Below are 16930 nucleotides of genomic sequence, written 5' to 3'. Positions count from 1 at the left end.
TTACCTTGTTGAACAGCGTCACCTACAGACCAAATGTGAACATTAATGACTTGTTTTAGAATGAGCTATAAATAAAAATAGCAAAAGGAAAAAAAGTATATACTGAATATAAAGTTTACGATTATTATTATTATTATTATTATTATTATTATTATTATTATTATTATTATTATTATTATTATTATTATTATACAGTGTACTACAGCGCATATAAATACCTCACAGCTTTTACCTATAGGCACTTTCAAATAAACAGAAAAAACACAAAAACACAGAAAACATCCCTGGTGAAGAGGAGCTGTCCTTGAGGAGGTGCTGAAAACGTGCATTTTACATAAATGCAATTAACTGCATGCAACATTTATTCATCAAGACAACATGAACTTTCATTAATAGTAACCTCAGCTGCTCACCTCTGGAGGAGAGTCAGTGTCATCCAGGATGCTCTTCTCACTCTCTATCTTCTGGATAGTCCCTGTAGAACTGGGATCCATCATCAGTATGTTTGACTACCGGCGCTTCCGAACTTACAGTCATTCTTTCTAGAGTCAGTTGTTGCACACCTCGTAATTGTACACGTGTGGCAGAGTTCCTGTTCCCAAAGTGTCTGAGTAACGAGGTGGATAATATGGAATCACAGGGAGGCTGGAGTGATACAGGATGCGAGACTGTCTCCATCTGTAGATCTTCACTGATATAATAACCACTAAACACGTGATGAAGAGGAAGGAAACCACAGCCAGAGCCAACACTAAGTAAAAAGTCAGGTTGTCATTGTATTCCTATCGTGAGGAAAGTCAGTGAACTCCGACAAGACTTCAGGGAAGCTGTCCGCCACCGCCACGTTAACAATGACTGTAGCTGAACGAGAGGGCTGCCCGTTGTCCTCCACTATGACAGTCAGTCTTTGTTTCACAGCATCTTTATCAGTCACCTGACGGATAGTTCTTATTTCTCCATTCTGTAACCCACTTCAAACAGCGCTCTGTCTGTGGCTTTCTGTAGTTTATAGGAGAGCCAGGCATTCTGTCCAGAGTCCACATCCACAGCCACCACTTTAGTCACCAGGTAGCCCACATCTGCTGAACGAGGAACCATTTCAGCCACCATGGAGCCACCAGTCTGAACTGGATACAAAACCTGAGGTGGATTATCGTTCTGGTCTTGTATAAGTAATGTGACAGTCGCGTTGCTGCTGAGTGGAGGAGAGCCTCCATCCTGCGCTTTGACAACAAACACGATCTTTTTAATCTGTTCATAATCAAATGTGCCAATTGCCTGTATGACTCCAGTTTCTACATTTACAGAAACATATGTAGATACTGGAGATCCGCCAACATTTGTGTCCTCTAAAATATAGGATATACGAGAGTTATGGTTCTCATCAGGGTCTTTGGCTTTCAGCGTAATAAAAGGCAAACCTGGGGAGTTATTCTCTTTTATAAAGGCGCTGTAAACACTTTGTGAAAAAACTGGAGCGTTGTCATTCACATCAGAAACTTTTAAATTAAACGTAATTTGGGCTGAGAGCGGAGGTATTCCACCATCTGTAGCAATAACACTGATGTTATATTCTGAAACTGTTTCCCGGTCTAAGACAGAATCTGTTATTAGAGTATAATATTTTCTTAGATTTGATTTCAATTTAAACGGCGCATTTCCGTCAATTTTACAGTTCACTTGTCCATTAACACCTGAATCCAGGTCTTTTACATTAATAATACCAATAGTTGTTCCAGGAGGAGAATCCTCTGACACAGTGTTAGTGAACGACATGACGCTTATTACAGGAGCGTTATCATTTACATCAATCACTTCAATAATCACTTTACTTGAATCTGTCAATCCGCCCTGATCTTTGGCATCAATTCTTAGTTCGAACTTTTTTTCTTTTTCATAATCAATGTCGCCATTTATGTAAATATTTCCACTAATTTCATCCATCCGAAATAAATTGCTTTGGCCACTTTTGTGGTCTGAAAAATGATACGTAATAATACTGTTTGAACCAAAATCTGCGTCGCTGGCATTAACAGTGGTGACGTAAGTGCCTTTAGCAGACATTTCCGTCACAACAGCTTTATACACTGACTGATTGAAAACAGGCGCATTATCGTTAACATCAAGAACAGCAACATTAATATTTACGGTACCAGATCTCTGAGGTGTTCCTCCGTCAACAGCGATCAGTTTCAGCGACAGATTCGGGTTTGCTTCTCTGTCTAAAGGTTTCTGAAGAACCATCTCTGCGTATTTCTTTCCGTCCGCATTTGAATGTTGCTTGAGAACAAAGTGATCATTTTCACTCAGGAAATATTCCCTCAATCCGTTCGCACCCACATCGGGGTCTTCTGAACGAGTTAATGAAAAGCGAGCTCCGGTTGTAGCTGACTCGCTAATGTCAAAATTGATTCGATCGGTCTCAAAAACGGGCGAGTGATCATTTATATCTGTAATCTCGACCGTAATCTGATGCAGCTCCATCGGATTCTCTAAAATCATCTCAAAACTGAAACTACACGGCGTCGTGTCGCCACAGAGCTGCTCCCGGTCCATTCTCTCGTTTACCACTAAAATCCCTTTGTCTGCCTTCAGCTCGGTGTACTGGATGCTGTCTCCGCTCACGATACGGGCATGACCGGAACGCAGCCTTTTCAGATCCAAACCGAGGTCCTGTGCTACGTTACCGATCAGCGAGCCTTTCTTCATCTCTTCTGGGATCGAATATCTGATATGGCTGGTGACAACATAGCTGAGGTGACAAAGGAGAAAAAATTGAAACAACTTCTGTCTTAATCCATCTCGCCATTTCACCCATCCTTGTGTTCCACAAGCCATCGCAAATGCCGAAAAAAGCAAATGATAAAGAATTTTGTAAAACAATAAAGCAGGGGCTTTTGTGTGAAAATGAAAAAATAAAAATAAAAAATATAGTTGAAGTAAAAGTATATAGCTTTTTAATATCCTTTCCTATTTCTTCGGTGAAGCGTCTTTAATGCTCTGATGTCCGCATATATGAGGGAAACTGTGGGCTCTTCTCTCATTGGCCATGGGAACAAGGGAGGAGAATGTGATGTAACATTTTAGAGGACATGCATTGACCAACAGCGTCACTTAGAGTCCAGAATGAGCACCATGCAGATTATAGTAGAAATTCTCGAAGGTTAACGTGGGCTATTACTACTTTATTAACAATAAAGACAAAGACAATCACCTTCAAAAGAGCTTAACAATTAATCAGTGCAGTACAGTTTGTTCTGATAAACTTGATAATTATACTGATAAACATTTCTCCTCTAAGTTTGACTTAGAATAAAAAGTTAAAAATTTTAAATAAACAAATGCACAAAAAATTATTTTTAAGTTTTTATTCTTCTTGGATTATTGATGTGTCGTGGAACTCCACAAAAGTTATAACTCTTCAGTATGTTGTTGAAATGATGTTCCAAGTCATGCCTGCCTTACACAATACAAACAATCAGGAGGAGAAGGAGAGTTCTCATTTACATTAGAGGCATCCACAAGTACTCTAACATTAATTCACACTCAAATTGATTAGATTATTTGTCTGTGAATGTTGTTTTGTTGCCAAATATGAACTTTCCTTTGTTGTTCCAAGTTTTAATGTGTCATTTTATCAAGATAGATTAATTTCTTAAAAAAAAAAACCTCTCATGTAGGCAATCAACTGAATAGCTAAATACATTTAAAAAATAATTGCATCCAACTATATTTTACATCAAGTGACCAAAACTCCCACAAGATAAATGCAAAAACGTAGTGAACTCATCATTTTACTTTTCACTAGTAAACCATAGAGCTTGTGATGGGACTATTAAACCACAATTTGACCAATCACATTAGAATGCAGAAAAGGACTTAAATTTAAAGTTCATCACCAAAACACCTGTTGTAACACCCTCACATAATCTCTCTGGATATTCCAATAAAACAAATCTCAAAGGCTGCTCAAAGAAACCAGAGAAAATCTTCACAGCCCTGCATCAATAGTGAATTATTACACCAGACAGTGTTCCTGTCTGAACACTGTTAAATAAAAGATGCTTGAGCCCAAAAAAAGCTTATCTATCTGGGATAGTTTGGGCTTTGCGAATGAGATTCACCAGGATTGATTACTTCCTACCCTTACCAACAACACCAAACAATCTTTAGATGATAGCAAGGTAGTTAGAGCAGTCTTTCTACATGTGAAAAGAAGCCTTTGACGCAATGAATCATCACATGAACCTCCACAAACTTAACAAATGCATCTTCTCCATGAAAGCTATGAAGTAGTTTTAGTTAAAAAAAGATACAGAAAAGAGCATCAGATAATGGAATGAAGTTAATCCTTCAAAACCCCACAATAAAAATAACAAAAGGTTCCATCTCACATTTTATACTTTTGTCCATCAGTGATAACAGCAGAGGTCTCCATCATATATGTGTCTGAATCAAAATTGCATTTTAAGGTTCTCAATGTGTAATACAATATGGAGCAGTCTGTAGATATGTTACTGTTATGATGGACAAAACAGAAATCTAAAATTGGATGAGTGTAAATACATGAATGTCATTTAGGCAGGAAGGGTTGATGAAGAGAAATAAGGAACTAAGTCACTAACCTCTAGAGGAGAGTCAGGTTCATCCAGAATGCTCTTCTCACTCTGAATCCGCTGCATCGTCCCAATAGAAGTGGGGTCCATTAGCAGAATGTTCTGGCCGTTAGTTGGGCCGAACTTAATGTCACTCTTTCTAGAGTCAGTCGTTCTGCATGCCTCGTAATTGTACACGTGTGGCAGAGTTCCTGTTCCCAAAGTGTCTGAGTAACGAGGTGGATAATATGGAATCACAGGGAGGCTGGAGTGATACAGGATGCGAGACTGTCTCCATCTGTAGATCTTCACTGATATAATAACCACTAAACACGTGATGAAGAGGAAGGAAACCACGCCAGAGCCAACACTAAGTAAAAAGTCAGTTGTCATTGTATTCCTTATCGTGAGGAAAGTCAGTGAACTCCGACAAGACTTCAGGGAAGCTGTCCGCCACCGCCACGTTAACAATGACTGTAGCTGAACGAGAGGGCTGCCCGTTGTCCTCCACTATGACAGTCAGTCTTTGTTTCACAGCATCTTTATCAGTCACCTGACGGATAGTTCTTATTTCTCCATTCTGTAAGCCCACTTCAAACAGCGCTCTGTCTGTGGCTTTCTGTAGTTTATAGGAGAGCCAGGCATTCTGTCCAGAGTCCACATCCACAGCCACCACTTTAGTCACCAGGTAGCCCACATCTGATGAACGAGGAACCATTTCAGCCACCATGGAGCCACCAGTCTGGACTGGTACAAAACCTGAGGTGGATTATCATTCTGGTCCTGGATTATCAGCTTCACAGTTACATTGCTGCTGAGAGGAGGAGAGCCTCCATCCTGCGCTTTAACCACGAAAAGAAGCTCTTTGATTTGTTCATAATCAAATGAACGCACCGCCAGTACGACTCCAGTTTCTGCATTTACAGAAACACATTCAGAAACTGATGATCCAGCAATATTTTTATCTTCTAAAATATAGGAAATGCGAGCATTTTGATTGTCATCAGGATCGTTGGCTTTCACAGTGAGGACAGAAACACCTGGGGAGTTATTCTCTGTAATAAATGCGGTATAAACTCTTTTTGGAAATACCGGAGCGTTGTCATTCACATCAGACACTTTAATATTAAATATTCTTTGAGCAGAAAGTGGAGGCGTTCCATTGTCCATTGCGACAACTGTGATATTATATTCTGAAACCATTTCACGGTCCAAGTCGGAATCTGTTATTAAAGAATAATAATGTTTTAGATTTGTCCTATCTTAAAAGGAGCAGCCCTTCAATTTTACAGCTCACCTGACCGTTATCACCTGAATCCAGGTCTTTCACATTTATAATGCCAATTGTTGTTCCAGGAGGAGAGTCCTCTGATACAGGACTGGTGAATGACATCACACTTATAGCAGGAGCGTTATCATTTACATCAACTACTTCAATTATCACCTTGCTAGTATCTGTCAGACCTCCTTGGTCCTTTGCATGGATCTGAAGCTCAAACTTCTTATCTTTTTCAAAATCAATAAGGCCCGTAGTTAAAATGACACCACTTTTCTCGTCAATTTTAAATAAATCTCCAAGAGAGTTAGAAAGGTCTGAAAAATAATATGTCACAACACTATTTGATCCAACATCGGCGTCGCTAGCATTGACAGTCGTAACGAAAGTGTTTTTTAGGGCATTTTCTGTCACTGTAGCTTTATACAAAGTCTGATTAAATACAGGCCCGTTATCGTTAGCGTCAAGAACAACAACATCAATATTTACGGTACCGGATCTCTGAGGGGTTCCACCGTCCACAGCGATCAGCTTTAGCGAGAGGCTGGGGCTTGTCTCTCTGTCTAAAGGCTTCTGAAGCACCAACTCCGCGTATTTCTTTCCCTCTGCATTTGAATGTTGCTTCAAAACAAAATTACCATCATCATTCAAGATATATTCTTTCATCCCATTCACACCGACGTCCAGGTCTTCTGCAGTTGCTAATGGAAAACGCGCACCAACAGAAGCAATTTCACTGATTTCAAAATGCATGCTATCTCTTTTGAACGTCGGGGAGTTATCGTTTATATCTGTAATCTCGACAGTAATCTGATGCAGCTCCATCGGATTCTCTAAAATCATCTCAAACGTGAAACTACACGGCGTTTTGTCGCCACAGAGCTGCTCCCGGTCGATTCTCTCCTTCACTGCTAAAATCCCTTTGTCTGCCTTCAGCTCGACGTACTGGATGCTGTCTCCGCTCACAATGCGGGCCCGACCAGAACGGAGCCTTTTCAGATCCAAACCGAGGTCCTGTGCAATATTACCGATCAGTGAGCCTTTCCTCATCTCTTCCGGGATCGAATATCTCATATGTCCGGTAACAAAATGGCAGATGTAGCAAAAGAAAATAAGACGCAGCAAAATCTGTCCGCAGCAAAAACGCCATTTCACCGATTCAGAGTAGCGTTTGATTCCGAACGACATGGCGAGAAAGAAAACAAAAATGTTTCTTTTGCTGCTATCCACACGCTGAAAATATCCAAAAGTACAACAGGGAAACGAGTTTCTTTTAGGTTTCAGTTGTTGTATCTTCGCCTGAATTTACACGGCAATCTAGTTCTCCCCTTTCTCCAACAAGCCAGGAGAATATGGTAGAGAAATGCGTGGTCATATATGAGGGGATATGTTTTATTGAACAACAGCGTCGCTTAGAGTTCAGAATCAGGAAACACAAAGACAGATTTAAAATTGCTTTGAAATGACTGATTGAATTTCGTCGGATCGTAATAAAACCAATGACAATTTATTAATGTACATTATTAATAAATATTTTGTCATATCAGTAGTTGGGAAATATAAGTATCTACTGCTATATATTTCAAATAAGAAAGGAGCAAAGAGAAAAAAAGCACATTGAAAAGAGAAACACTAAATATAGAAGAGTTGAATGAAAGAGATGACAAGAACAAGAAAAAAATAAAATAAATCCAAAACTTAATTCAAACATCTAAAACTCAAAACACCACCAAACCAAGTACCACTAAAAAAGACTGATAACCATTTGGAGAAATGTATCTTCCAAACAAGCTGCTGCGCAACTAATGTCTCTCTCCAAGGTGCTGAAACAAGTCACGACTGCATTCGTGATATCACTGTTGAGAATTTGTTTTGGGTTTAACCAGGATTTGCTTAGGACTTATCATTTGGGATATTGTGATTGAATAATTAACTACTGAGTTGTAGTTATTTCATAAATCTAATAAGCATTTCATAGATAGCATATGGTTCAAAACGGATGATTTGTGGATTCTTAACAGAATGGATTATATATCCCATGATGCTTTAGAACTAGTAGAAGAAGAATTTGAAATCAGACGGAGAAGACATTTCTGTTTTTTTCCCAGAAAGGGATATGTTAGCTGAGTTCCTATTCGGTTTTTATATCATTATGTATGATCCACCGGACTCCTATTCGTCTTTGAATTAGTTGAATATACAACAATCACGTTGCAAAGACATAGTAGAAGTGAAAGAAAAAAATAAATTATGAATAACATTACATTAAAAGTCTCACCTCTAACGGGGAGTCGGGTTCATCCAGGATGCTCTTCTCACTCTGTATCCGCTGCATAGTCCCTGTAGAACTGGGATCCATTATCAACACGTTCTGACTTCCACCTCGGTCGAACTTAATGTCACTCTTTCTGGTCAGTAGTTCTGCACACCTCGTAATTGTACACGTGTGGCAAGTTCCTGTTCCCAAAGTGTCTGAGTAACGAGGTGGATAATATGGAATCACAGGGAGGCTGGAGTGATACAGGATGCGAGACTGTCTCCATCTGTAGATCTTCACTGATATAATAACCACTAAACACGTGATGAAGAGGAAGGAAACCACAGCCAGAGCCAACACTAAGTAAAAAGTCAGGTTGTCATTGTATTCCTTATCGTGAGGAAAGTCAGTGAACTCCGACAAGACTTCAGGGAAGCTGTCCGCCACCGCCACGTTAACAATGACTGTAGCTGAACGAGAGGGCTGCCCGTTGTCCTCCACTATGACAGTCAGTCTTTGTTTCACAGCATCTTTATCAGTCACCTGACGGATAGTTCTTATTTCTCCATTCTGTAAGCCCACTTCAAACAGCGCTCTGTCTGTGGCTTTCTGTAGTTTATAGGAGAGCCAGGCATTCTGTCCAGAGTCCACATCCACAGCCACCACTTTAGTCACCAGGTAGCCCACATCTGCTGAACGAGGAACCATTTCAGCCACCATGGAGCCACCAGTCTGGACTGGGTACAAAACCTGAGGATTATCATTATGGTCCTGGATTAGGATTACATTGCTACTGAGAGGAGGAGACCCCCATCTTGTGCTTTAACCACGAAAAGAAGCTCTTTGATTTGTTCATAATCGAATGAACGCACCGCCAGTACGACTCCAGTTTCAGCATTTATAGAAACATATTCAGAAACAGGTGATCCGGCAATATTTTTACCTTCTAAAATATAGGAAATGCGAGCATTTTGGTTGTCGTCAGGATCGTTGGCTTTAGAGTGAGGACAGAAACACCTGGGGAGTTATTCTCTGTAATAAATGCGCTGTAACCACTCTTTGGAAATACTGGAGCGTTGTCATTCATATCAGACACTTTAATAATAAATACTCTCTTAGCCGAAAGTGCAGGTGTTCCATTGTCCGTTGCAACAACAGTGATGTTATATTCTGATACGGTCTCACGGTCTAAGACTGAATCAGTTATCAAGGTATAATAGTTTCTTAGATTAGACTTGATCTTAAAAGGAGCTGTCCCTTCAATTTTACAGCTCACCTGTCCGTTATCACCTGAATCCTGGTCTTTCACATTTATTATGCCGAGTGTTGTTCCGGGAGGAGAGTCCTCTGATATGTGAGTGGTGAATGACGTCACACTCAAGATAGGGGCGTTGTCATTTATATCTGCTATTTCAATTATCACTTTGCTGGAGTCTGTTAACCCTCCTTGATCCTTAGCATCGATTCTAAGTTCATACTTTTTGTCCTTTTCATAATCTATATCACCTTTTACGGAAATTATTCCTGTTTTTTCATCAACCGAAAACAAATCACCAAGAGCGCTGTCGAGGTCTGAAAAATAATATGTTACAATTGCGTTTGAACCAAAATCTGCGTCGCTGGCATTAACGGTGGTGACGTAAGTGCCTTTAGGAGACATTTCCGTCACAACAGCTTTATACACGGACTGATTGAAAACAGGTGAATTATCGTTCGCATCAAGAACAGCAACATTAATATTTACGGTACCAGATCTCTGAGGTGTTCCTCCGTCCACAGCGATCAGTTTCAGCGACAGATTCGGGTTTGCTTCTCTGTCTAAAGGCTTCTGAAGAACCATCTCTGCGTATTTCTTTCCCTCTGCATTTGAATGTTGCTTAAGAATGAAATTATCGTTATCGCTCAATAAATAATCTCTTAGTCCGTTCAAACCCACATCCAGGTCTTCTGCGCTTATCAAAGAGAAACGAGCACCGGTGGCAGCAATTTCACTGATTTCAAAATGGATGCTATCTCTTTTGAACGTCGGGGAGTTATCATTTATATCTGTAATCTCCACAGTGATCTGATGCAGCTCCATCGGATTCTCTAAAATCATCTCAAACGTGAAACTACACGGCGTTGTGTCGCCACAGAGCTGCTCCCGGTCGATTCTCTCCTTCACTGCTAAAATCCCTTTGTCTGCCTTCAGCTCGACGTACTGGATGCTGTCTCCGCTCACAATGCGGGCCCGACCAGAACGGAGCCTTTTCAGATCCAAACTCAGGTCCTGTGCAATATTACCGATCAGTGAGCCTTTCCTCATCTCTTCCGGAATAGAGTATCTGATGTGTCCAGTCACAAAATGACAAATATAACAAAATAAAATCAAATTCAAAAAATTGTGTCCGACGCCATGACGCCATTTTATCCATCTGGTACTGAGAGGTATTATACGAACCATGGTTAGAAAAAAAAAATACATAGACCGGAATTATATAATTTCTATTAATCCAAATTCTACTCTTCACAGAATAAAAAATTTACTATGGCGGGTAAACATAATCCTTCTTAAATTCCCTTCGTATGTCGAAGTAGTAATGTCTCTTTTCCCTCACAACAGCTCCGATGGAGTAAAGCGTCTCCTCTCCATATAGGCCACACAATGAAGGGAGGAGATGTCTGGATATCCAGCACCGTATGTTATGTTGATCAACAGCGTCCCTTAGAGTACAAACTAGGCGATACAAATGGATCTTTCCACCGAGAAAGGAATGAGATATGTTCTCTCTTTGAAATTAAAACCTGACATAAAAACATAATAAAAACTATGATTTTTACTGAAATCAGTTCGCTAGTTGCGTCAAATGAAAGCCTCTGTCTTATTAGGCTTATAAGACAGAGTCCATAGTGGAGCGTTGGTTAACAGTTTTCGGTTAACCAACGTTTTTTAACGTTTGGTTAACCGTTTTCGGTTAACCAGACGTTAATTTAACCTTTGCTGATATGAGTCTTAAATGTTTTCAATTGGCGAGTTCAGACACTCGGATTGCATGAAGGGGGAGGCGACAGTTTAACTTCTGAAATATTTTTATTTAAGTAAAGTACAAAACAAAAACAACTGAGCCTCATTCTCTCTCTTTCTCTCCGTCACTCTCTCTCTCATTGAACCGCAGAATATGATCTGGACAAAAGACTCAATGTGATTTGGAAGTATTAATTTAAAGATATTTAATGACATCGAACCAACTAATTAATATTCAAATATCAATTATATTTAAAGATCACGGATAATCTGAAGTATGACACACAAATAACAGCAGAGACATTGAACATCTGGAGCTGAACATTAAGAAATGTTCACAGGGCTTTATTCCTTACAACTACCAGCATTTAAAATGCCAAGCCTTGAATATGATGAACTTATGGAATAAACAGCTTAAAAACTACAGTCATTACTAAATTTAAATTTAAATCATTTAACTCAGATATAGACTAACAAGACAATGATTACTTCAGTCTATTATGCAATTCATTTTTTCGAAGCAGCTACAGTGAAGGCAAAGTATTTGAGGGATTCACACTCAGTAACTGTCCGTGGTACTAGAAATGACGCTTCGCTTCAACAACAATGCCGCTTTTATTTATAGTAGCACAGAAAGAGAAGATACACTTTCTAACTCACCTCTAACGGGGAGTCGGGTTCATCCAGAATGTTCTTCTCACTCTGAATCCGCTGCATCGTTCCAGTAGAACTGGGATCCATTATCAACACGTTTTGACTACCAGCTCCTCCGAACTTAATGTCACTCTTTCTGGAGTCAGTCGTCCTGCACACCTCGTAATTGTACACATGTGGCAGAGTTCCTGTTCCCAAAGTGTCTGAGTAACGAGGTGGATAATATGGAATCACAGGGAGGCTGGAGTGATACAGGACGCGGGACTGTCTCCATCTGTAAATCTTCACTGATACAATAACCACTAAACACGTGATGAAGAGGAAGGAAACCACAGCCAGAGCCAACACTAAGTAAAAAGTCAGGTTGTCATTGTATTCCTTATCGTGAGGAAAGTCAGTGAACTCCGACAAGACTTCAGGAAGCTGTCCGCCACCGCCACGTTAACAATGACTGTAGCTGAACGAGAGGGCTGCCCGTTGTCCTCCACTATGACAGTCAGTCTTTGTTTCACAGCATCTTTATCAGTCACCTGACGGATAGTTCTTATTTCTCCATTCTGTAAGCCCACTTCAAACAGCGCTCTGTCTGTGGCTTTCTGTAGTTTATAGGAGAGCCAGGCATTCTGTCCAGAGTCCACATCCACAGCCACCACTTTAGTCACCAGGTAGCCCACATCTGCTGAACGAGGAACCATTTCAGCCACCATGGAGCCACCAGTCTGGACTGGATACAAAACCTGAGGTGGATTATCGTTCTGATCCTGAATTATCAGCTTCACAGTTACATTGCTGCTGAGAGGAGGAGACCCGCCATCTTGTGCTTTGACCACAAGTTGAAACTCTTTTATTTGCTCGTAATCAAATGACCGAACCGCGCTCAGAACTCCGGTCTCAACGTTTAAAGACACATAAACAGAGACTGGATTTCCACCAACCTGTGTGTCTTCTAAAATATATGAGATTCTGGAATTTTGATTCCAGTCTGAGTCCCGCGCACTGACAGAAAATATAGAATAGCCAATTGGATTGTTTTCTGTTACGAATGCAGAATAGCTACTTTTGTCAAACAATGGAGCGTTGTCATTCACATCCGATACTGAAAGATGCAATTGTGTTGACGATGACAGAGGAGGATAACCGAAATCAGTAGCTGTTACCATTATGTTATACTCTGGGACAGATTCCCTATCTAAATCTTGATCTAAGACTAAATTGTAGTAGTTCGTTAAAGATGATTCAATTCTAAAAGGAAGTTTTCCGACTACGGAACATTTAATTTGACCGTTTTTGTCAGAGTCAACATCTTTAATGTTTAGAATAGCCACTGTTGTACCGGTCGGTGCATTCTCCACTATTGGACTGGAAAAAGACATCACACTTATTACTGGGGCATTGTCATTAATGTCAACCATCAACTATAACTTTACTTGTGCCAATCAATCCACCCTGATCTTTTGCCTCAACACGCACCTCATGTCTTCTCTGTTTCTCAAAATCTATTTCGCCCGAAACATAAATTGTGCCCGTGCTGTTATTGATGCTAAAAATATCTGCAGCACTCCCTTTCGTTTTAGACAGACTAAAAGAAATGAGCCCATTCGATCCACTGTCAGTCTGTGGCGTTCACGGTGATAACACTTGTACCTTTAAGAGTGTTTTTTCTACCACAGACGCTTTATAAACCGACTGATTAAATACTGGAATATTGTCATTGGCATCTAATACAGTCACGTCTATATTCACCGATCCAGATCTCTGAGGAGTCCCCCCGTCAACTGCGATTAGTTTTCAAATGCAGATCTGGACGTTGTTTCTCTGTCTAAAGCCTTCTGCAACCATTTCAACATTTTTACTTCCGTCTGCATTTACATGCTTTCAGTATAAAATTGTCGTTTGGTGATAAGACGTAATCTTTCAAGGCGTTTTGGCCTACATCTAAATCCTCTGCGGTCTGCAGCGGAAACTGCACCCCGATTGCAGCTGATTCGCTGACTTCAAACCTGATTGGTTTATCTTTGCTTGGAAAACCGGAGCGTGATCATTTATATCCAGAACCTCCACAGTAATCCGATGCAGTTCCATCGGGTTTTCCAAATCATCTCAAAGCTGAAGCTGCAAGGCGTAACATCTCCACAAAGCTGTTCTCTGTCGATTCTTTCGTTCACAAGGAGGATCCCTTTGTCTGCATTCAGCTCGGTGTAATGAACGTTTTCTCCGGTCACAATACGGGCCGTCCAGATCGGAGCCGTTTTACATCCAAACCGAGATCTTGTGCCACATTACCGATGACGGAGCCCTTCTTCAGCTCCTCGGGTACAGAATAGCGAATCTGTCCGTCCGCCATGTAAATGAAATAAAGCAGAAAAACAAGCAGCCCCGTTTGCCGTTGCATCCCGGAAAATAGTCGCCATTTTATCCATGCGAGGGACACGTATATTATATCCCCCATCATTTAAGGTATCAGCGATAACTGTCCGAAATGTTTTGATTTTCCAAGTCTTCTTTTGTCAGTGCAGTACAGCTACCACCTTGAATTTGTAACAAAGTAAAACGAACCGCCTCCTCTGCACATTCTGCATGAGGACAGGCTTGGTGACGAGATACAAGGAAATCTTTTACAGACCAACAGCGTCGCTTAGAGTTAAAAAAGTATATCTGACAAACGAGGGCTAAAGACCGAGTTTAGGATTTAATATTGCATTTAAATAGAAGAGGGAAGATAAAACATTTGGAAATAATAAAATTAGAATAAAAATAATGAATGAAAGTACAACTAATTTCTAACATCAAGACAGATATTTCTTATAATCAACTGTAACCGACGCTTAAATTACTTCCTGAAAGCGTCATTAAGTGATATAGCGATGACATGTCGTCTAACTTTGACAATGATGTTTGGGGAATTGAAAAGGTGACGACGTGATGTTTTGCGCCCGTAACGTAGTATTTTACGGACTAAAAAATAAATGAGTTCACAGCACGTCACATTACGTATTTTACGTATTTTGTTTTGTCTATTTTACTTTGTGTAGCGGCATAGTCGTATAAAATGGAGTACTATTATTTTCTGAAGTTTTTCTAATTCTTCTTTTCAAATGCTTTGTAAAATGACAGAAAACTTACAGCAAAGAGGAAAGATAGAATGTCTGAACTAACCTCTAGAGGAGAGTCGAGGTCATCCAGGATGCTCTTCTCATTCTGTGTCCGCTGCATCGTCCCTGTAGAACTGGGATCCATTATTAACACGTTCTGACTACCACCTCTGTCAAGTATACAGTCACTTTTTCTGGAGTCAGTCGTTCTGCACACCTCGTAATTGTACACATGTGGCAAAGTTCCTGTTCCCAAAGTGTCTGAGTAACGAGGTGGATAATATGGAATCACAGGGAGGCTGGAGTGATACAGGATGCGAGACTGTCTCCATCTGTAGATCTTCACTGATATAATAACCACTAAACACGTGATGAAGAGGAAGGAAACCACAGCCAGAGCCAACACTAAGTAAAAAGTCAGATTGTCATTGTATTCCTTATCGTGAGGAAAGTCAGTGAACTCCGACAAGACTTCAGGAAGCTGTCCGCCACCGCCACGTTAACAATGACTGTAGCTGAACGAGAGGGCTGCCCGTTGTCCTCCACTATGACAGTCAGTCTTTGTTTCACAGCATCTTTATCAGTCACCTGACGGATAGTTCTTATTTCTCCATTCTGTAAGCCCACTTCAAACAGCGCTCTGTCTGTGGCTTTCTGTAGTTTATAGGAGAGCCAGGCATTCTGTCCAGAGTCCACATCCACAGCCACCACTTTAGTCACCAGGTAGCCCACATCTGCTGAACGAGGAACCATTTCAGCCACCATGGAGCCACCAGTCTGAACTGGATACAAAACCTGAGGTGGATTATCGTTCTGATCCTGGATCAGGATTTTCACAGTAACATTGTTGCTGAGGAGGAGAGAGCCTCCATCCTGCGCTCTGGTTACGAATACAAATTCTTTGATCTGCTCATAATCAACGATCTAATGGCATGAACGACACCACTTTCTGAATTTACTGAAATATAATCAGAAATCGGGGACCCACCAATCTGTTTCTCTTCCAAAATGTAGGAAACCCTAGCATTTTGGTTTTCATCGGAATCTTTAGCACACAGAGTTAAAATGGAGACCCCGGGAAAATTATTTTCTTTAACTTCAGCGCTGAACATGCTTTTTAAAAACACAGGGGCATTGTCGTTGATATCCGAGAGCTGGAGATTAAACATTTTTTTACTTGAAAGAATAGGAGATCCTTGATCCGAGCAAACAAGACTTATGTTGTATTCTGAAACAGTTTCTCGATCTAATTCAGCATCAATTGTTAAGGCGTAATAATTTCTGACATTGGATTTTATTTTGAAAGGGACATTCCCTTCTATTCTGCATCTCATTTGTCCGTTTTCTCCCGAATCGGCGTCTTTCACATTGATGATACCAATTGTCTTACCAATAGGTGAGTTTTCTGAGACTGGGCTATTAAAAGACATAACGCTAATAACTGGGGCATTATCGTTGACATCGAGAAACCTCTATTTCAATTTTGCTTGAATCTGTAAGTCCTCCCTGATCTTTTGCTTCGACTCTGAACTCAATTTTTTTGTCTTTCTCAAAGTCAATTTCTTTGGTCACATATATTTTTCCTGTTGTTTCATCTATATAAAACAGATCAGTTTTCCCTGCTTTTGATTTTGAAAAATGATATGTTATCTGAGCATTTAAACCACTGTCTATATCGCTTGCATTGACGGTGACAACATGAGTGCCTTTTGGGGCATTTTCGGTCACTGCGGCCTTATACGTTGTTTGATTAACACTGGCGCATTATCATTAGTCTAGAATTTAATATCTATTAATACTGTACCAGATTTCTGGGGGTTTCCGCCATCCACAGCAAGCAATTTCAGAGAAAGGTGTGGCTTTTCTTCTCTGTCTAAAGATTTCTGAAGCACCATTTCGGCATATTTGCTTCCATCCGGATTAACATGCTGTTTCAAAACGAAATTATTGTTTGGAGTTAAAATGTAGTTCTGCAGGCCGTTCTGACCAACATCTTTATCATCCGCGCTCTCTAAACCAAATCGGGAGCCGAGCGCTGCGGACTCGCTAATT

General features: G+C 40.4%; 2 protein-coding genes and 2 pseudogenes across 11 annotated transcripts in view; all 4 read right to left on the bottom strand.

Annotated features, from left to right (window-relative positions):
- The window catches only part of LOC129362980 (protocadherin gamma-C5-like), a 237344-nt gene that overhangs the window by 129675 nt on the left and 90739 nt on the right, over positions 1–16930 (bottom strand). The gene's annotated exons all lie outside the window — the stretch shown is intronic.
- On the bottom strand, positions 497–3142 carry LOC129362698 (protocadherin gamma-A11-like). Its single transcript, XM_055034403.1, is given in 4 exon segments — positions 497–560; positions 562–784; positions 787–972; positions 975–3142. Coding segments are annotated over 4 exon segments (2337 nt in total). The 5' UTR covers positions 2839–3142.
- Positions 5616–10891, bottom strand: LOC129362978 (protocadherin beta-3-like; annotated as a pseudogene).
- On the bottom strand, positions 11784–14178 carry LOC129362697 (protocadherin gamma-A11-like; annotated as a pseudogene).

This window comes from Poeciliopsis prolifica, unplaced genomic scaffold (assembly GCF_027474105.1).
Source record: "Poeciliopsis prolifica strain line A6 unplaced genomic scaffold, Auburn_PproV2 SCAFFOLD009, whole genome shotgun sequence".
In the NCBI taxonomy this organism is placed as follows: domain Eukaryota; kingdom Metazoa; phylum Chordata; class Actinopteri; order Cyprinodontiformes; family Poeciliidae; genus Poeciliopsis; species Poeciliopsis prolifica.
The sequence above is the reverse complement of the archived record's forward strand: the minus strand, read 5'-3'. Positions and strand labels throughout refer to the sequence as shown.